We start from the raw sequence: 22,512 nt of genomic DNA, 5'->3' as shown, positions 1-22,512 counted from the left end.
AGTACATTCCCCTTAAAGGGATAGTTCACCCAGAAATGAAAGTTCTGTCATCATTTGCTCACCCTCATGTTATTTCAGACCTGATTTCCCCCCTCCCCCCTCCCCCCTCAGGAATATAAACACGGAGGCAAATTCTTACAATGGAAGTCAGCAGTAACTCTTTGGTTTTCAACATTTTTCAAAATATCTTCTTTAAGATTTTTAAAGAGCTGTCCCTTTAAGAGACAATAAGTTCAGGAAATGAAGGGTTTTCCCAGTGTTGGAATGATTTAAACATGAGTCATTGACACAGAATGTGTTTCTTGTGTTCAAAAACAACTAGACAGAGCACAGCTGAATGAATATATAGATTTCTGAAGCCTTTTTGTGATGTCTATTCAATAATTTACTAATTTGCCACAATAACTTATGATAAATGATTATTATTGTCTTCATTCAGAGGCTTTTCTCAGCAAATATTGATATGCAAATAATTTTGTTAAGTAATAATTATGATTATTGTATAAATAATTGGAATTTATTAAATGTATCATCAGCAGCTCATGAAAAACAAACAAAAGGCTGAAGAAAAAAACAAAAAGTCTCACTCTTCATTGTAACTGTGACTTTCTTGGAAGGTTCAAGTAAACACTTGAGCGTCCTCCAAGAATCCTAATGCGACTGTGTTGATCTCTGCTGTTTCATGCAGCTGCCTTCATCAATCACTTCATATCCATTACACCTTTTAGGCCGTTCTCTCATCTCTCCATTGAGTGCAGAGAATTCTGAACACCAAACAGGTCAAAGGTCATTCTCCTCATGCAGGCCGCTGGGAGAAAGATTTGCGGTTGGATTTATTATAGCTCAAACAATGCTGTGAGTTCTGTCATCATGGCTGTCAGCCATGGCTTGCACATAGCGAAGACCAAATAAGCCATTATGTTTGGCTGACAGGAAAGGAAAGTGGCAGCTGTACACGTCTCTCCTTTATTATGCCACATATGATTAGGGCAGTAAATTCAAAAATGATTTAGTGAGGCCTCTGATGTTTGCTGGATTCTGTTTATTGTGTGTTTGGATATATGACAGTATGAGTGGACTGAACTCATAGACCCCATTTACACCTGGTGACATAAAAGCACATAGTTCAGTTCATACAGGTACTAAAATAAGTGTTTTTGGTTAAAATAAAAACATAATAAAATAGCTGAACACAGAAGAGTGTATTTTGATTTATTTTATTTTATTACTTTTTTCTGTAAAATGAAAGTCAGTGGGGTCCAACATTAGAAATTCAAATTCAAAAGTAACTTTTCACAGTAAACAGAATGCCAAACAGGTTTGGAACAACATGACAGTGTGTTTTCATATCAATTTTAAATGAATACAATGAAAGTAATATCTGTGATGCACCCTTCACCACCTAACATTATTAAGGGCTCTGTGAAAACTGCTTGTTTATCTTGTGTAACAAGCTGCAGGATTTTTACAATTTTTTCTGATTATACTGGCACTCGTTCAGATTTCAGAAAGAATGAGGTTTGTGGTTCTGCAGGATTGACCGTCACCTTGTGTGGGTCAGCTTCTCATCCTTTATTTTAATTTTTGATTTGCTACACACAGTAATCCAAACATTATTTTACAGGTTGGGAGTGTTATGCTGGCACTGGCAGTGAGGACTAATAGGAAATGGTAATAAAACAAATAGACAGAGATTGCTGATTAAATGCCTCCATATAACCATGTTAATTTGACACTAAACTTAGTAGGCCTCACCGTTTGCGTTTTTAGAAGAGAACTTGCAATGTAATGGCCATTTCTTTTGCATTGCTGTAATGGGGGACTGGAGTTCACCTGAGGGGCACTGTAGATGTGAGGGGGAACTGTTTATGTCCTGACAGCCTTAGTTCACCTCCTCGTTAATTAGAAGGTTGAAGGAACGGTCTTTGGCAGGAGAGTAGGAATGATCTGAAAAGTGGGGACGACTCATTATAAACCTTATCTGCCTGGCTCATGAATATTAATTAGGTGATGTGACGATCGCCCAGTGGTCCTAACTGAATTACTTAAAATACAGGAAAATAGGGTTAGCCACTTACCAATTTGGTGTTTGTGCAGTCCATTTGGTTTGCAAAGACTTCTGCTTGGCGTGAAAGTCGTTGTACAGCCATGTGAAACAAAATATATATTTTTTCAAATTCTTAATCATTTTCATTTGAAAAGCTTGGAGTCAGTAATTTTTTTTTTCTTTTTAAAGAAACCTCTTTTGCTTGCCAAGGTTGCATTTATATGATAAAAAATACAGTAAAAACAGTAATATTGTGAAATATTATTCCAATTCATAATAACTGTTTTCTATTGTAAGATATTTTTAAATATATATTTTTATTTTCCTGTGATGACAAAGCTGAGTTTTCACCAGCAATTAGTCTAGTCTTTAATTTCACATGATCTTTCAGAAATCATTCTTATATGATGATTTGGTGATCAAGAAAGATTTCTTAGCATTATCAGTGTTAAAAAAACAGCTAATATTCATGGAACCATCAATGCCAATAATAAATAAATAAAAATGTATTTTTAAGAGTGTGTGTACTGTAAAGGCCCAATTCTCACTATTAATTACAACTTTTGCTTCAATTAACTCCTAATTACTGCTTAGCAAGGTCTTGAGATTAGGGATGTAGAATACGGTCATGCAGAATATGTGCTTTATAAATACTTATAAATAGCCAATATGCTAGTAATATGCATGTTGTTAATCAAGTAGTTAATAGTGAGAATTGGTCCCTATACTAAAGTGTTACCAAAATGTTTGAGCAATTCTAAAACATTATTTGAATAGTAACTGTGACTTTGTAGGGCAGAAATGTATAATTAGAAAAAAGCCTTTAATTAAAAAGTCATATGGATTTTCCTGAAAAGTACGAGTAAAGTCCTGAAAACATTCAGTGAAGAATAGAAGAAAATGTATTCAAAAACGTTGCATGGGTGGAATGGACAGGATCAACAATAAAAGACTAAGTATGTGAGCTGTCTGCACGGCCTTTGGTCAAAGTAAGCAGCACATGCTTGTGGTTTCTACGGGAACGTTAAGATTCTCATTTGTGGGTTTCCTGTCAGGTTTCCACAGAGAGACTTATGTGGGGAGTCTGACATAACAGCCGGTAGTCGGTTAGCTGATGACCAGCCGAATGTGAGCGTAATGATAAGCAAGCAGGATCTGATGAAAACAGGTCAAAAACATTAGGAGTCTTCACAACTTCACAAAGTCGTCCTCTGCTTCTGAAGGGAAGATTCTCAACGGCTACTCAAAGTGTTTCCATTCATTTCATCACCGACAGATAATCCCGCCTTATGATAATCGTTGGCTAGACAGCATAGTAGACAATGTAAAAACAGCACTTTAAGCCACTTACCACCGAGAAACTGTGTAAATGTCTTTAACTGAAACATAAGTTGAATTTTGTGGGAGAATTAGATGCACATCCTCTTAGCAGTACTTAAGGGACATGTCACGAACTTTACAGATGCTTTAATACAGTAATCTCAGGGTCTGACGCCAAGGGGAACTGAACTCAATAATATGACATATCGTTTCCAGTGACAGGCTGACGATTGGCCCGGTTTTAAAGATTGAAAATGAACATATGCCATGCATCTTAAAGACATGACAGCTTTTAGCTGAATTTCTTCATTCAGACCACTGCTTGAAGTTTCGTGTCTCACTTAAGCCAGGCATGGACGCAAGGAGCCAAATAAAGATTTTCACAAATGAAACTGAAGCTGCCCTAATTTTTCATAAACCTCCAACTTGCATGTATTTTAAAAGCAAATACGAAGCTCAGCTATGTTTTTCGAAGGCTTATCGGCATAACAGAAATCAATTCTGAAAAATGAAAGCACAGATTAGCCAAAGGAAATTAAGATGTAGGAATTTGAAAAATGTTTGTCAGTTTGCATTAAACAGCAACAGAAAGAGATGTGAGTTTTAGTTAGTACACACAAAAACGTAAGGGCAGTTAAATATATAAATAAATACCCAATAAAATGTGACCAATAATAATATTAAATGCTAAATACATACACAAATTACCTGCCAATGAGGTCAGTAAGGATTTTTTTCAGTAGTACTTAGTTTCAGCAAGGACATGTTAAACTTACCAAAAGAGTAAAATAAAATAAAAAATCTATTTAATAAATAGAATTCTTGTGAAGTTTCTATTCATCAAAGAATCCTGACAAAAAACATGTGTCCCCGTTTCCACAAAAATATTAAGCGTAGGCGTGGCTGACTCTTAACTTTTATAAAAAATATCTCTTTGGATTTGAGACTTTAGTGTTTGCAACTTTACATATCTTCTTTATGCACCAAGAACTTGTAATACTCCAAAGAGAAAGGAAAAAATGAAATCGCATCATATGACCCCTTTAAGATCCATGGAACCTTTCCATTTACAGAAGGTTCTTTATAGTGAAAAAAGGTTTTAAGATTATTAAAATGTTATTTACACTAAGAAAAAATATTCTTTTGAAAGCTGTTCACTGAAAGGTTCTTTGGAAAACCAAAAACAACTCTTCGATGGCATCACTATGAAAATGCCTTGTCATAACCTTTATTTTTAAGAGTGTAACTGAACCAAACACATCATAGTCTATAACAGTTATTATTTTTTATTTTGTATAACCAAAGGACCTCCAAATATGATTATCCCTATATGAGCTCAAACAGCAAAACAGCTGCACTATATACAGGTATATTAATGTATGAATACCTATTTACCTGTATATTGTGTGGAAAAAATAGTAAAATATAAATTTTCATTGTTTTTTATTAAAATTTTGTATTAAAATTGAAAACATAATTATGTAATTTAAGTAAAGCCAACATAAATAAATTAAATATTACCTGAAAAATATCAAAACAAAAACAAAATACGTTACCCCCTCAAAACTTATTATATTCAATTCAATTCAATTCAATTCAAGTTTATTTGTATAGCGCTTTTCACAATACAATCCGTTGCAAAGCAACTTTACAGCAAATTAAGTTTCTACAATATTTAGTGGTAGGTTATCAGTGGTGACTGTCAGTTAATAAACATATGGCAGAAATGTATGGAAAAATCAATTAAAGACGTAATCAAACAGACGATGAACACTATTAACAGCAATTATTATATGATGCAATCAAACTTATAGCAAAATGTGGTAGTTCTGTATGTTGCTTCAGGGTTGGCATCATCTGAGGTCCTCTGAGGGGATGGCATCATCTCTTCTCAGGTGTTCTGGATCCAGACTGAAGCTTGTGTAAATCCTACATCCCGTGGCAAAAAACAGAGAGACAAATAGAGACATAATTAGTGTAGCAGTTCTCCTCTGACCAGACGAACCAGCATAACGGAAAAATCAATATAAGACGTAATAAAACAGACGATGAATAATATTAACAGCAATTATTATATGATGCAATCAAACTTATAGCAGAATGTGGTAGTTGTGTATGTTGTTTCAGGGTTGGCATCATCTGAGGTCCTCTGAGGGGTTGCATCATCTCTTCTCAGGTGTTCTGGATCCAGACTGAAGCTTGTGTGAATCCTAGTTACCACGGGATGTTAATCCCGTGGCAAAAGACAGAGAAACAAATACAAACATAATTAGCGTAGCTGCTGTTCCAACCAAGCAAAAATGATTTGTTTAACCCAAACTAATGAATAATAATGTGCATTTGATTAGATATAACTGCAGTAAAAGATTATGACTGCAGTAAAAGATTATGAGATGCATTATTTGAATGCTTGGCCAAAGAGATGTGTCTTTAATCTAGATTTAAACGGAGAGAGTGTGTCTGAACCCCGAACGGTATCAGGAAGGCTATTCCAGAGTTTGGGAGCCAAATGCGAAAAAGCTTTACCTCCTTTAGTGGACTTTGCTATCCTAGGTACTACCAAAAGTCCAGAGTTTTGTGACCTTAGGGAGCGTGATGGATTGTAGCGTGGTAGAAGACTAGTTAGGTATGCAGGAGCTAACCCATTAAGGGCCTTATAGGCACGTAATAATATTTTGTAACTGATACGGAACTTAACAGGTAGCCAGTGCAGAGACTGTAAAATTGGGGTAATATGATCATATTTTCTTGACCTGGTAAGGACTCTAGCCGCTGCATTTTGGACTACCTGTAGCTTGTTTATTGAGGATGCAGGACAACCGCCTAGCAGTGCATTACAATAGTCCAGTCTAGAGGTCATGAATGCATGAACTAGCTTTTCTGCATCAGAAACAGGTAACATGTTTCGTAACTTGGCAATGTTTCTAAGATGGAAGAATGCTGTTTTTGTAATATGGGAAATATGATTTTCAAAAGACAAGTTGCTATCTAATATAACATCCAGAATTTTGACTGTAGAGGAAGTAACAGTACATCCGTCTAGTTGCAAATTGTAATCCAAGAGATTCTGTGCACTGTTTTTTGGTCCAACAATTAATATCTCTGTCTTATCCGAATTTAATAGGAGAAAATTATTGGTCATCCAATCTTTTACATTTTTAACACACTCTGTTAGCCTCTTTTTGTCTGCCATGTTTCCTGCCTGCCTTAAATTACGTAGTAAATTCCCTCCGCTTGAGACAAACCCCTCGTTCTCATCCAGCCTGCATTCCTCTTTTGTTTTCAACCAATGGACTGCACTGCTCTCTACTGATCTCTTTAGCAGTTTTGGACTAATGTTTCACTTTTCACATCCCGTCTTTCCACTTTCACTGAAACCTCCATTTTGTCTGTTGCACTTTGTACAGAAGCTCCGTGGTTCTGGACTGGAACATCTTTTTGGAACGTGTTCACCTGCAGATTTACCAGATCCATCCCTGCATTTGAATTAAATATACATGGCTACACTATAAGTTTCCATTTAGCTCTCTAAATCAAAATGATTCTCATTTACAGCCCGGCTAGTTTTCATTTAAGATCAATTTTTTCAGGGTGCTTTCTTTTCACTGGTAGTGCAGAAATTATACAGCATGGTGCTTCTGAGGTCCTTTTTATTGAAGATCACACTGCTGGGATTGTAGATTTGATGGCATCACCTCTCCGTTGTACTTGTTCCATTTTGCTCCCGCACAATAGTTTAATCCCTCTTTTATGTCTCCAAATTTGAAAACTCTCTTTTCTGTCCCTCTCGAATTCCTGTCAGATCTCCACAAACCAGCATTGTCGGCTCCTCTATGCTTCGAGAAGGACATCTCCAAAAACCTCAACCCTCAAAGCCAAATGAAGCCATAAATGTGTGTGTTGTATATTATAGTTAATTAAGAGCAGGACTGAACCTCCGAGCTGCAGCGGATGCTAGAGAGAATACGGACGGATAAAATAATGCGTTTAGGACGTCTCCCTGCCGTAGCACATTTTGAGAGCGTCTCCACAAAGATAAACCATTGGAAATGTCACAATGGTAATTATAACACTTTATTCTTCTAGGCCTGTGAAGGATTATAGATTTATGTCACCCATTTTACTTACATTTTTTATTTATTTTTTGTTATTTATAGTTTCTTTATTGATATATTAATTAATATTTTTAAATTTCTGTTAAATATATAGTCATTTTAGATTCTTTTACTATTTAATTCTGCCATAAAGGTTAATTGAATAAAATAAAACAGTAATAATGTCAACAAAATAAGAGGTAAATATGAGCAAAAATTCTACCTTTTCTTAACTGTTTAAAATTTGTTGATCGTCAGCAAGTATATTTTTTGTTCATTTTGTTTGTTGTTGGGTAGAGAAGTTAATATATTGAATAGTGTGCACACTTTTTTTAACATTTCCCAGTTTCATGCCAATGATATGACAAAACTGGAGATCCTCGCTGCCAAATGCACCCAGCCATTTTGTTTACTGCGGTGTGTTTAAATGCCGGTGCAAAGATACTTCTGCTTGAACTTCTGCTGTAAATCAAATGCATTGAGGAATTTGGAGCGTGGAAAAAAATGTCAATTCATTTAAATATGCACCAAATAAACATACAACGTGCTGCATAGATTACAAAAGTGACATTCCACGGAAAGCTTTTCCGGTTTTATGACCAAGTCTGTCAGTGTGGAGATTTTCATCTCATAAACAGTATGCGAATAGATGCTCTTTTGAAACGGTATATTTTTCAGTTGTTATTGTGCCAGTATCAATGCCAGATGGACAGAGGTTGCACAGAGTTCAAACACAGATTTGTATTTTGCTAAATTAAGTTCCTCTTGTCCACTTTCATCCTCAAATAACTTCTGTGCATTTAAATGAATACAAAGAAACCCGTTGAATATGCGGAATGACAAGATTATAGTCATCATCCTACTGTTTGGATTGTAATTATTATATTACAGTTCTAGTTCTCAAACTTTTCAGGCCATGGAGCTTTGAGCAAATAAAAACCTTTACAAAATTAAAATAAAAATCTCTAGAAAGTTATCTTTCTAAAAAGTATTTCCTTACCGTTGTCACCTTTATGTTGCTCATTGGGGGTTATAAGGCAGTTTTCTCTGTAAAACTGCTTTTTATGCTATATTTATTGTGAAATTCGCTACAGCAATAGATTTGAATTGAAGCAAATAGGTTTTTTTTATACATTGAAAAAGATAGAATGTTAACAAAGTAAATATTTTTCAGGTATTTTTTAAATAATTTTCTTTGGATTTAGTACAATGACATTATACAGTACAATGTATAATATTAATCTTAATATGTTTTATATTAATACTTTATATTTTGTGTAGTATATACTGTAAATATTAATTTTGCTTTATGTAAGCATAAAATATTACATGAAAATGTATACTGTAGCTGCCTGTTTTAAGACAGGAGTAACTTGCAAGTGTGTATATATATATATATATATATATATATATACTATACTATATATACTTGCTCAGTATTTGGGAAAATCTTATTAATATTGCATATATTCTGGTATTTGATCTTAAAACTACTCTACCATACAATTGAGTCAATAGCTGGGCACAAGTTTACAGAATAATCTTGACTTCTTTGTCAATCACCACTCTTTGGTGCAGAAAATAAAACTGTGGTGTGTTAAGAAACGAGCGTTTACTGTGTATGCAAGCACATAATACATCTGCATAAGCACATGATTGGATTGGAATAAAAGCCTTTTTTACGGGTCACATCTGAGAAATGCACACATAATCGTCCCGTCACAGGAAGTGTATTTCATCTTTGCTCTTATTCTCCACTGGCTTCATCTAGAGCATAATCATCCCGTTACAGGAAGTGTATTTCATCTCTGCTCTTATGCTCCGCTGGCTTCATCTAGAGCTTGTTTTTCTTTTTCCTTTTTTTTTTTTTTAACTCAACCCTTAACAACATTCATGTTCCTGATTACCAATTATACCTCTCATGGTCCTTTCAAATAACTTTAATTACTGATTAGAATTCGGCCCTCACAAAGCTGGTACTTCAGTGTAATTGCTCAATTAAGAGTTGAGTGGAAATGTGTGGTAATAAGTAGGTGTTCCTGCTGCTTGTCTCATTAGCGAGTAAGCACTGCCTTCGCTTCCCGGTCTGCATAAATGGAGCCTCTCTCATTCATGGCACAGGGGCCCCTGGTCTCTCTATAGCAAACCAGAAACCAGATAACATGTCCCAAACTCGCTGACCTCACACCACAGACACCTCACTGACCACACATGTATAATGTCCATACTTGTTTTCATAACACCGTGTCACAAGGCAGAGACCTATTTAGCATAAGCTGTCAGCGACTGAAACCTCATAGTTGTCACACACAAGTTGGTTATTATGTGATGTTACATGTTCTGGTGACCTGATGGGATGCCCTGCAAGTGTTACTATTTGTTCTCATGTGCATTTGTGAGATGAAAATAACAGGTAATAACTGTTTAACTGCCTTCCTGTATCTAGACAATTGCCTTCTCAATTGAAATGGAACCTAATTAGTGATTCATAAAGGACACTAAGGAAGCAGCTCAATCAAATAATGTTGCTCAGGCCAAGCACACTGAAGACTTGATTTGAGTTTTCTGTTAGTGTGCTGCTAAGCTAACACCACAGAGCTCTAACAAACATAAAAATGTGTAGCACAAACAATTATTCTGTTAAATAATCAATTTTATAATTACACTAGTATTTTTTTTTTGTAGTTTGTCTTTCAAATCTTTAGAATTTCTTTTTATATGCCACGTGTATTTTTTTATTATTTTTCCCCTTCCAACCAAAGATATGGAATAACATTTTTTTTATTTAAGCTGCATTCATTTGATTAAAAATAGAGTAAAAACAATAATATTATGAAATGTTACTACAATTTAAAATAACTTTCTATTTCTATATTTATTTTAAATTTAAATTTTTAATTAAATTCAATAATTTTTTTTAATGAAAACAAATTAAATTAAATGTATTCTTGTGATGGCAAAGTTGAATTCTCAATTCAGTTGAATTTCTTCTAGTCTCACGTAGCCAGTCTCATGTAACCTTCAGACTGATGGCGGAAGGTCTGGGAACCTTGTCCGCTTTAAGTGGCCAAAGACCACCCAAATGGCCTTATGACTGACAGGTAAAGCAACTAATCAAGTTTCGTTTTGTGCCACGTCATGTTTAGGGGCATGCAAATGTCTCCACGATAACAGACCAGTGAGTAAGACTCTTGGACGTATTTTAAAGAGTCTATGCTGCGAACTTTACGTATTTCACATACTTTTGAAAATCTAGCCTTTAGTTGATCCCGAAAAGCGCTCATTGTCACAGATGTAAACACGTTGGCTTTGTTCTTCCATGAGGGGGTTTGGCACCATGGCATCTTTGTTTCCAGGCGGAACGTTAAAGAACGCTACACACACGTCTCACGAAATTCTGTAGAATTCAACCAATCAGATGACGACTTCAAAACTCCTGAAGTGTTTCCTTTTTTGTGTGCCATATGCATCAGACATTCAGCCAACGGTTCGTGGATGTGACGTCTGAGGCTGAGACTAAATTTCTCCTGTCTTCAGAGTGTCATGATCTTAAAATCTAATATGCTGATTTGGTGCTCAAGTAACATTTCTATTATTATCCGTTGTGATGCTTAATATTTTTGTGAAACTATTTTCAGGTGGCATCTTTGTTTCCAGGCGGAACGTTAAAGAACGCTACACACACGTCTCACGAAATTCTGTAGAATTCAACCAATCAGATGACGACTTCAAAACTCCTGAAGTGTTTCCTTTTTTGTGTGCCATATGCATCAGACATTCAGCCAACGGTTCGTGGATGTGACGTCTGAGGCTGAGACTAAATTTCTCCTGTCTTCAGAGTGTCATGAGAAATCATTCTAATATGCTGATTTGGTGCTCAAGTAACATTTCTATTATTATCCGTTGTGATGCTTAATATTTTTGTGAAACTATTTTCAGAATTCTCTTTCTCTCATCCACCTTTTTTTCCACTGAACATGTCGCAATGCATTGTGGGATTGACTTCTCGGTGAAAGATACTGTGTATGTAATGCTGCTTTAGAAAGTGGCTAAAACAATTCATTAGTTTAGCTTTTATATTAACCTTCGCATTAGGAGTGCAACCAAGAGAGGCCACTTGCGTAGGCAGCTCACTAGATTTTGGAACAGAGCTATTATTAATATTATCTGGTCACCTTTATGGGATTTATTTTTTGAGTGAAATGCATTTATTGTTAATTGTCGTTCAGAGGTTATACTGCTGGTATCAAAAGACTTCAGTCTAACTAGTCATTATTTAATTAGTGAATCACTGAATATTTATGGAACCTTCATGCTTATAATTTTCTAAAAAAAAATTGTATGATTTCGTTTCGTTGTTCTCATTAGGTTGGTAATATCTGCTACTGCCAAAGTCTGTTCTTAGCCACGTTTAGTTAAAGACTAACTTCCACTTTCAGTTTATTCTGTAGTTCAACGCACTACTTGAGTGGTACTGTCCCACACCTCCCTCTCTTGGTCTCTCTTTGCCCTGTTCTTCCAGACCTCCTCAATAAATCATGCCGTCTTTGAAACATTTACGTCTCTCGTGTTGCCCTGAATTGAGAAATCCAAACATCATTGGATGTTGGAAAGACATAAGATATTAAGGAACTTAAGATATTAATTTTGTGTCAACTTGCAACTTACAAGTGACTTAAGGATGTAAGCTAAAGCAGGAGAAAAGTACAAATGAAGATCATAGGAGGAGGAGAAAGGGGGACGTAGGACGCTTTTCGTTTTTTTTGGAATGTTAAAGATGCCATGGTTGGAGTGCTTATGAGTTTTAACAGAGGTCACGAGGTTATTACATAAACGGTTCACGTAAAGTGCTCGAGCCTTTGGGGAATGTTTGATGCCATGTTCACAGAAATATTACAATGTACAAAAAATTGAGCTTGTGATATTTTTCTGTCTGCATACATATCTCTGGACTGTAGATATTTCAAGACCATAGTTAATTAGTTCGACCAGTAGACTCGGAATAAACAACATTTATGACATCAATTCGATCCAAAAGACAGATAAAAACTTAAAACAAGATTGGAAAAAAATAGATCAAAAGTATCTTCAAAGACTCAGTGAATTCCTACAGCCTCCCCTAAAAGGCAGTAATTTGAACAGCTCATGTCTGGATTGGTACTTAGACAGTCAAATGATTCAGTCCAAAATTGGACGCCGAGTGCAGCCAAATCAGAAAATAATTTGGCGCACAAATCTGGATCCTGCCTGAAACATGCAGTGGAACCCAATCCCTGGATTAGCTGTGGACTTTACAACTCAGCGATTGGCTTGTTGCCACACACTTGACTGGACAAATATCCCATCTCACTTGTTTTGAGCACAGCACTTAGATTTTTAATCTGTACAAACACCTACTTACTACAGCTTAGACCATCTTAGTTAACCAAATGGTTGCTGTTAAATGTATTAATCTATCAGGGACAATATGGTAAGTGTGTGTGTAAGCCTCCTTCCTTTCAATTTCTACACACCCTAAAACTTTTAAGTACTTACATATACCGGTATTTTGTAAGGAGACTGTAGATATAAAAAAAATGTAGTTAATCATTGTGTTATGTGAAAGTATTATATCCCGTAAAGCTTTCATCTGTCGTTCTTTGTGACATCTAGGTGTGTCGGATTGATGTCAGCTTGATCTATCAGTTTTCCACCCACTCTGACCTGTTGTGCATTTATTCATCCCTGAGGAAGAGAGTTTATCATATTGACTCATGGGGTGTCTTGCCTTTAAATGTGTTTCTTGTCTGATTTTTTAAAAGGAGACTATCCTCCACCTCCTCCACCTGTTGTTGACACCAGCGGGATCCCGTCTCCATCCAGCTTCCTACCTCCTCCACCAATGGATGAGGCCTCCCTTGGCTTTCAGGTGAGATAAACCTTGCTAAACCTGTCATCACAATATACAATATGACCTCCAGTGCGGTCCAAAAGTCAATTTTGTGAAAATAATTTATTTGGCTATTTTTTTTTATTATTAATTACATTTTAAATGGCATCTTATTAACCATATGAAGGAAAAGTTGATTTTTTTTTTCATAGTAATAGCATTTAGTATTTATTACTGTATGTACTTAATAGTCAGTATTTGGAATGCCCCATTTTTGCTTTAATTACATAATGCACTCGGGTTGGCATGAACTGCACAAGCTTTTGCAAAACAAACATGATTTGTGAGTGTTCCGAATTATTTGCTTCAGTGGAAGCAAAGAAATATGACCTTTTGTACAAAAGTTCACACGGTGAACAAATTTGCTTATTTTGATTAGTGACCTGGAATAGAGTATACTCTTAAATGCTATTTCTTTTGTTTTGTTTTCTGTTTTGTCTTGTCTTGTCAAAATCCCAGAACTTAACAGTTTTAAATCAGATTTTGAATCCATGATTTTCAGTGTGATCTCAGATTTGTAATCCCTAATATAAATTTAAGACACTTAAGAAAGTTTCATATCCCTTTTCATGTGTGTTACCGACAAACCGTCAAAAGCCAGCCAAGTCTGTGTCTTTTTTGGGGGCTGTGTACTAGGCGTGTGTCCTAGTTGTTTATATCCCTCTTTAGTTCATTGGCAATCGTTTAGAAATGAGTGAGGGCACAGGGAAGGCTGACACCTATTGGTTCACCTCGGTCATATTCCCCCTAAGGGAGTCAAGTCCTCCCTCAGAAACAAACACTGATTGTCCATCCATTAAACTACAGCCTCAAAACCATTTCTGAGTAATATTCATTGTAATTAGACATTATTATTATTATTATTATTATTTAACACAGTACAAACGGTCTATGTGTATTCTGGTAGTGAATTTCCAGGGATTGCATGAACTGATAATAAAAAATCCTCTAATTCTGCACTGTTCTAGAAGTAGGCATTTGATCTAAATAATGTGAATAGTTTTAATTTTACATCATTGTTTTTGCTTCGGTCTGCTGATAATGTGTCCATGTAGTTTGTTGCAAGACAGGATCCAGTCACTGATGAGCGACGCCGAGACGCCGCAGACGCTTGTAAAGTCTTCATCAGGGGTTCAGCAGAGTTTTTTTTTTTTTATAAGGCCGCTTTATCTGCCGCTCAGAATGTGACTACAGGCATGTTCTCTGCTCTATTAAAACCCTCCACTGGATCGCTTTCCCACGAACGCTGCTCTGCAAGGGAGGAAGCCTGTCCGGAGGGAATCAGTGCATTTGTTGATCTAGCTCTATGGAGTCAGCGTATGGCAGACGGTGTTATCGGCAGATAATTAGGCTAGTACAGAAAATACATCAGACTGTAGAGGCGAGGATCTCGATTCCTCTGTAAAACTGAATGGCATCCCAGAATCAGTTTAACCAGCTTTACATCTCAGACGAGAGGAGATCAGTGACAGCAGATGGTTTGTGACAATGAAAAGAATCCACAGCAAAGCACATTTTGTTGCATTCATCACACCATTTCCCTGAAGACCGTTAGCTCTTGATTCTGATAACAGTATGTGCGCGTTCACGTGCGTGTGGGTACTTTACCGAAAACGAGCGGCAATACGCTCGACCCGCAGTTTTCCCTAATTCCAGTTTTCTACATCTTTCATGAATGAAAAAGGGGATGTTGAATTATTTCTGCTCCTAAGCAGAACTAACAAGAGGAAGAGGCCGGAGTGGCGCGGTGAACATGAATAATCAAATGATACTTGGCCTAAATTCTTTTGTTTCCCGTAACAGAACACGTAGCAACACATGCAGTCTTTATTTAACTTCACTTATCTGTCTCCGTGGTTTTTCATTAAACTCAGCACTTAAATCAGCTTCCTCTCTTCAAACGGTGCTTACCAGAATGCAAAAGGATGGCTTACATAACCAATGGAAGTGCTTCATTAGATTGCTATGCCTTTTCTTTCATTACACTATGTCCTGCTGTTGAACTGACTGTCCAGTTCTCTAATGGAATTAAGATAATTCACATAATATGGCTCACAAAACAGGGGCCAAAGGGAAAATGCTTGCATACTTGTGTAAGTGTGCAGTTTCTAAGGGCTTTACGTGTTATTACAGTATTTTATTTCTGTAAACTGTTGTTGATCTTTTTGTGGTGTGTGCATGACTTAATCTTGGTTGCTATAGGAACATGCCTAAAAATAAAAAGTCTTGAACCTTTTATAAATTGCAGCACACAGTATAATTAATAATGAAACAATACAGGGAATTGCACTGTGGAAATAGCCTCAGAAGTTGCTTTTGATCACATAATCATATGGAACTCACTTTGTATTTATTTCCCTTATTTACATAAACTGTTCTAAAACACTTCTAAATCAATTCACGAGACATTTATGCAACTTTTTTCATGTAGTTTGTACTTTTTTAAACAGACTGCACATGTGCTGAAATAGTACTACAGTATGTGTATTTACATTACACATTTACATTACCTCCTGTTTATGTAAACTAAGCTTATTATAGAATGTGTTTTTTCACAAATCAGCGTATTTGCCTGCCGTGGGTAATGTTACTGTACTTTTTGTGAATATTTTCTGTCGATCATGGCAGCAGTTATTCCTCATATTTATATTTGACAGATGCATTTGTCCAAATTGTCATAGACCGCATTTAATCAGTTCATGCAATCCCTGGGAATTAAACCCATGACCTTGTTATTGTCAGCGCTATGTTTGAGCTACAGGCAAGCTATCATCTGATCAAAATGATGCATTATACCTTTTCTTATTTTCAGACTTTGAAGAGCCCATTCATATTCTTGTATCTGCTCTAAAAGCCTAGTAAAGTATGTGATATCGCAACCTAGAGTTAGGAATGAAGCCGGTAGATCGGGAATTGTGCTATGCAAATAGCATTCAGCATTGTAACAGTGTTTGTGCCTGTTACCTGTTTTGCATAATTAATTTAGTGAATCTGCCGCTAAACAACACAAACAGCAGGTGCAAATAAACCGCACATTCAGCAGGCACAATTCATTCTTAATTAATTCCCCCCCGGTCTGTTTGCTTTTAGTTCAAGTTTAAGTTCACCTTAGTTCAAGACCTTGGCTTTAATGATGCAAACCTTTGTTTGCCCTTTCCCCTGATAGTTCGGGAAGCTTTTTAGGGCCTGGTCTGCTCCAAATAGAGGCATTTTAGGGTTGTAATAGGTTGTGACAGGTAATCCAAACACATAACATTAGACCAAGAGTCAGTCACTGATCCTGGCCTATGAGCTCAGTGCCACGGGCAATCCTAAGACCTCTCCTCTCCTCTCCTCTCCTCTCCTCTCGTCTCCTTTCCTCCTCTCCTCCCATCTCCTCCCCTCCCCTCTCGTCTCCTCTCGTCTCCTCGTCTCCTCTCCTCTTGTCTCCTGTTCTTCTCTCCTCTCGTCTCCTTTCCTCCTCTCCTCTCCTCTCCTCTCCCCTCCCCTCCCCTCCTCTCTTCATCTGAAAGACGAAGGCAGACTAAAGTAGACCAAACAAATTTAGAGCAGATTAGAATTTAGCTTCCTATTATTCAATAATTTAAAGAAAGAAATGTTACTTGAGCACCAAATTGGCATATTAGAATGCTTTCTTTCATGAAAGATCATGTGACACTGAAGACTGGAGTAATACTGCTGAAAATCCAGCTTTCCATCAAAGGAATACATTTTGTTTTAAAATGTATTAAAATAGAAAACAGTTATTTTAAATTGTAATAATATTTCACAATATTACTAGTTTTACTGTATTTTTGATCAAATAAATGCATCAGAGACTTTCTCACAAACATTAAAAAATTTTACCGATCTCGAATTTTGAACGGTAGTATATTATTCTATTGATATTTCTCTTTGCTCAGCAAAAAAAGTACAGGGGGTGTCCCCTTGATTACATTATATTCACAAATTATTATTCTTATTATTAAAAAAAGAAAGTTCCTCATTTCAAAACCGCAATTTATGTCATGACCGCACTGTGTTGAATAATCACTAACAAAAACTATTCACAAAGCTATGTCAATGCACATAAAGGGCTTTTATTTATCTAGTGTCATGTAAAGAAAGAAGAAGCTGCAGAGGACAAGAAGAGATATCAATGTCCTTCAGCCGTGAGGGGAGAAGGTTGTTGTGCCCCCCTTTGATGAGGAGCGAGAACGCTGTCAAATTCTGCCCCTCACACCTTTTCTTTTGTCACATGGCTGCCATTCCTCAAATGTCTTTGATAATTTTATTCTTTGCTCCCTCTCTTACATAAAGGACAGGAGTTGGTGATTGCAGATGTATTGCTCATCCAAGACTGAGAGTTTAGAGTCAATTGTTATATATACACAGTTTTTGCTTAAGAATAGTTAGGAAGACCTTAGTTTGCCTTACAATATTTTGTATTAGAAACTGTTGTCATTAATTTGGCAATTTACTGAACACTTGTGCCACACTGTTCTAGTATAGTGTTCTTAGAATCACTTAATGTGTTAATTAAAAAAATAAAAATTAATTAATTAAATTCAGACATACATTGACTTTTTTTTTAATTAATGAAGTCACAGAGGTCATCAGATTTCATCCAACTTTACTTTTGGGTCTCTAAATGAAATGTATTCCAGTCTCCAGTATTGCTAGACTTAGAATACTTGTAAGCTCTCCACATTGTTGTGCTTTTTGTAATTTATAATGCCACAAAACACTGTATTCTCATTCAGAAGATGTTGCATGCTTACCTGGAGACTTGGTGAGAACACTCTGCATGACACATGAATCAAGTGAGACCCAATATTTAGATTAAGTGAGGTTGGATATTTATTTATGGATGTGCCGTGCTACCTCAGTGTAAACATCTTAAAAAGAAACCTGCAACTGGAGTGTGAATACAACTTTGTGAGAGTGAAGCTTTGTTATTGTCAGTTTGGGAGACAGTGAAACTTTTAAGTAGAGTTAAAACAGATAAAGCGGACAGAGTGAGAGGGAGAGAGAGCTGAGGGGTGATTCAATTAATATGTGATGAGCTGTCTCACCAACAAAGCATTATTTGTTCTTTGTTTATTCTTTCACATCACTGAGATTTTCTCCTAAAGACTTTCTCCCAGACAATCGTGTCTTATTGTTACAGTAGTTCACTTTCAGCCAATTGTCTGAGGCCACGATTAATTTTAATGAACATGTAAAAGACAAAACACAGACAAAAAAATCACCAAATGCTCAAGGTGTTGTGTAATAGTAGCCCACAGTGGAAGATGTGCCGTATTTGAGTGTTAAATTGCCTTCTTTGTGTATAATATTTTGTTATTTTTCTTTCATTGTAGCATGCATGTTCAAGAGTGATTAAGTGGGTTAGCTGATTTAGAGCAACCTTCTTTCAAAAATACCTAATTTCATTACAGGTTACTGTGTCTGTGTGTTTCAGATAAAAGGACCTGAGAAAACTCTAGAAGAGAGACGTTCTAGTTTGGATGCTGAGATCGACTCCTTGACCAGCATCCTGGCCGACCTAGAGAGCAGCTCACCGTACAAACCGCGCACGCCGCAGGTACGGTAATTACAAACACATTCCCAAACCACCTCCAACCACATTACCTTAACATATATGAATACAGAATCCATATAAAATACATTCTGGAAGCTTCACCAATTTAGAAATTGTAGCATTTAATATAATATAGCATTTAATTTATACAAATGCTTAAAGCTGCAGTCCATAACACATTAAAAACACATAGTCACGCAGTGTTGATGTTGTTAAAATTTACATTTTCAGAACAAAGTATAACAATAATAATAATTTGCATGGTTTGATATGATATGAGCTAAGCGATCGTTAGATATAATCACCATTGTAATCACCATTGGTAGCGTGATGTGTTGTAATGCTTTTTTTTTCTCAGTTGGTCAGAACAAAAGTCACAGACATGTTACTTGTTCAGATGACATTTTCCGGTGAAAATTATTTTTTGGATCATACTACTAAGACGTAGAATCTGATTCCAAAGTACAGTAAATATCCACAAAGTTGCCATGACTGACATCCACACACATACTCCTCAAAACATTAGATTCATCCGCACTGAGGAGCCGTGCCGATGCACAACCCACATAAAGATGGTAACTCCGCAAATAACTACAATTGCAGATTTCAAACAGAGATGGTGACAAAGAGGCAAAACTTACGGACTTCAGCTTTAATATTGAAAAGTTAATATTGAGTAGCTTACATTTTAAACACAATGTTGCTAGTTACCCTGTCTATTTTAGCTCCTCCAACTAAAATATTTCCAAACGAATCCAATAAAGAATCAACTGTTGTTTGCCTCTCAGCAACACAGTAGCGAAGATTAGTTCCCGAGCGAATTATGTATGTTTGAACGAATCGGGTAAGTGAATTCAATAACTCCTACTGGTATGAAACAATGAAGCCTGTGGCCATTCAAATTTGAGGACCAAAACTTTAAATAAGTTTAAATATCAGATTATCCTTACAATTTAATGTGGTTCACAGCAAGTTTCTTAATTATAGTGCAATTTAGAATGTATAAAATAATGGTAAGCCATCATTCACTATGAATATTCATGCTTGGTGTGAATAGGTCTTTGAAGAGGTACAGAGTGTCATCCATCTAGAGTGTCATCTATAATTCTGTGCAGGCTGCAGACTTGAATAAGAACTCAAAATTTCTTATTTATTTTTATCTCTGACTTATTCATTAGCCTTTATTTGACTCCCGCAGTGAATACATTTATATGCAGAGGCCCTTCTTTAAAAGAAAATAACAAAACACTCTTTATTATTATTTTGGGCAACCTGTTATCACTCCCCCCCCAAAATAAAAAGATTAACAAATTTAGGTTGCACAACGAGACAGATGAAAAGCAAATCAAAATGTGTAAGTGTACCAGTCATTTCTCATTTTTGGAAAGTGTTATAGTCTAAAATTATAATGACCCATATCATTAATAGATATCAAATGAAGTTAAGAGCAGACACTCAAGTTGAGCCCTAGGGCACTTTACTAAATAGTTCAACACACAATGAATGTAGGCCAGTGCATTCGGAGTCAATGCTGTCGCATTTGGAGCAACCACAAGTCCCTCCTGTTGGCAAACAGCACCACAGATAAAGCTCGCCTTATTACATGGCCAAAGCTTAATAATGGAGAGTGCTGTCTCTGAACTAGAAACACCCTGCTTTTGGCAAGCGGTCTCTATTCCTCTTTTCTTCTCTGGGGTCGGTCTATTCCATTTGCTGATCTCTAGAGTCCTCGACAGGCACTCTTTTAAAATTATTATTGAGCATAAAGTCTGCACAAACAGAACTCTGCAAAAAACTCTGGAGCTCTGTAAGTACTTGCAATATGTTGATAGAGATAGATAGATAGATAGATAGATAGATAGATAGATAGATAGATAGATAGATAGATAGATAGATAGATAGATAGATAGATAGATAGATAGATATAGATAAATGATAGATGATAGATAGATGTTCTGAAATGAGGAGGCAAAGTTTTTTTTATTATTATTTTGGTCCCACTTTATATTAAGTGGCCTTAACTACTATGTACTTGCATCAAAAAATAAGTTCAATGTACTTATTGTGTTCATATTGTATTGCAAAACACATTTGCTGCTATTGAGGTGGGATACGGGTAAGGTTAGGATAGATCTAAATAGATAAATCTAGATAGATCTATTTAGATCTATCTAGATTTAGATAGATCTAAAAGAAAGAAAAGAAAGAAAGAGAGAAAGAACACTTAAATTCCCAGAATGCATTGCATGTGTTGAATTTCTTCCTGTCATTCAAATTCAGCTTCCTGTGGCATGTGGCCATTTCAATACTAATTCAGACTCATGAACTGAACTCCACCTATGGTGCTCTTCTTGCATTTCTCTGCCATGTTTCTTCAATGTTGCCAATCTGACTCTTCCTCTGTTCCCATGGCCTCATGGGATAGCAACAATGCTGATGGGCTATTGTTTGGCCACTGTATCATGATACCTTGGCATTCGGAATCCTACTCATTTGATGTACCGCATTTTACACAATGTATAACAAAGAAGTACATGTATCAGACACAGAGAGAGTCTTTGAATCTGAGCCATAGACATGTTTCCTAAGACACAGAGTCGTGATAGAGCAACGCTGCATAAATTCCTGGGGGAATCAGAGTGATGAGGGATCAAGAGGTCACATATCACATATCTGAGCCAAAAGCTCAGTTTTTATACAGAGCGAAACTGGCTTTGACCTCAGTTCCGGCAAACGCAGAGGCCATTGGTACAGTATGCTGAGAAAACATTAATGTTGCTCTCAGCAAAGTGAGGCTGGTTTGGCAACAAGCACTGCAAACAAGCACATACACACTGAGAAATATGTACACTCACATTTAAAGCACACCAACAGCTACACATACTGACAGGCGCACATTTTTAAAGGTCATGCACCTGCACACTTTTGAAGTGGCAGGTAAGATTTTCCTAAATAAAATATAGTCTAAGTGCAGATCTTTGTAAAAGTACTTTGTGAGAGCTACAAGTAACAGAAAGGAGTCTGAAAGCTTTTGTCAGTAGACTTGAAAAATGTATACAGGCAGAGAAAACACAGTGTTAGAGAGTAGTTTCTGGTATCGGGGTTAAATCTCAGGATCAGCCTCAGTTGCTCTGATATCTGCCTGCTCATTTGGCCATTTATGACAGCGTTTGTCCACCAGAGCGTGGAATATGTGTGAAAAAGTCATATCATCATATCATATCATTTGGTCATATCAGTGCCAAAATCATCACCTAGTGGGCAACAATTATGTAAAGATTTTGGTGTGTTTCCAGTGTTCCCAGACATAATAAGGGATGAAAAATTTACTGTTATTGTAAAAATATTTATTTTAAATTAACATTAGAATTATATGAAACTTGAGGTGTCTTAAAATGATTGGCTTTTCCAAATTGTCATGATGAGTAATTTGTTTCTTATGGGAGATTTTTAAAATTTATTTTCTATTACAATGTCTATTTCTATTCTATATGTATTTCTATATGTAATAAATTAACTGTTATTATATGGAACTTTTTTTTTTCAAGAAAATGCTTGA

At 36.2% G+C, this 22,512-nt stretch overlaps 1 protein-coding gene across 3 annotated transcripts in view; it reads left to right on the top strand.

The window, feature by feature from the left end:
- lpp (LIM domain containing preferred translocation partner in lipoma) overlaps nucleotides 1-22,512 on the top strand; it is a 260,901-nt gene that overhangs the window by 89,531 nt on the left and 148,858 nt on the right. For all 3 annotated transcript variants that reach the window (XM_016279543.1, XM_016279541.1, XM_016279542.1), the window contains 2 exons: nucleotides 13,263-13,369; nucleotides 18,834-18,956. In XM_016279543.1, the coding sequence (XP_016135029.1) occupies nucleotides 13,263-13,369; nucleotides 18,834-18,956 (230 nt within the window). The remainder of the gene's footprint in view (nucleotides 1-13,262; nucleotides 13,370-18,833; nucleotides 18,957-22,512) is intronic.

This window comes from Sinocyclocheilus grahami, unplaced genomic scaffold (assembly GCF_001515645.1).
Source record: "Sinocyclocheilus grahami isolate Dianchi unplaced genomic scaffold, SAMN03320097.WGS_v1.1 scaffold131.1, whole genome shotgun sequence".
Taxonomy (NCBI): Eukaryota; Metazoa; Chordata; class Actinopteri; order Cypriniformes; family Cyprinidae; genus Sinocyclocheilus; species Sinocyclocheilus grahami.
Note: the sequence above shows the minus strand (reverse complement) of the source record. Positions and strands in the feature narration are given on the sequence as shown.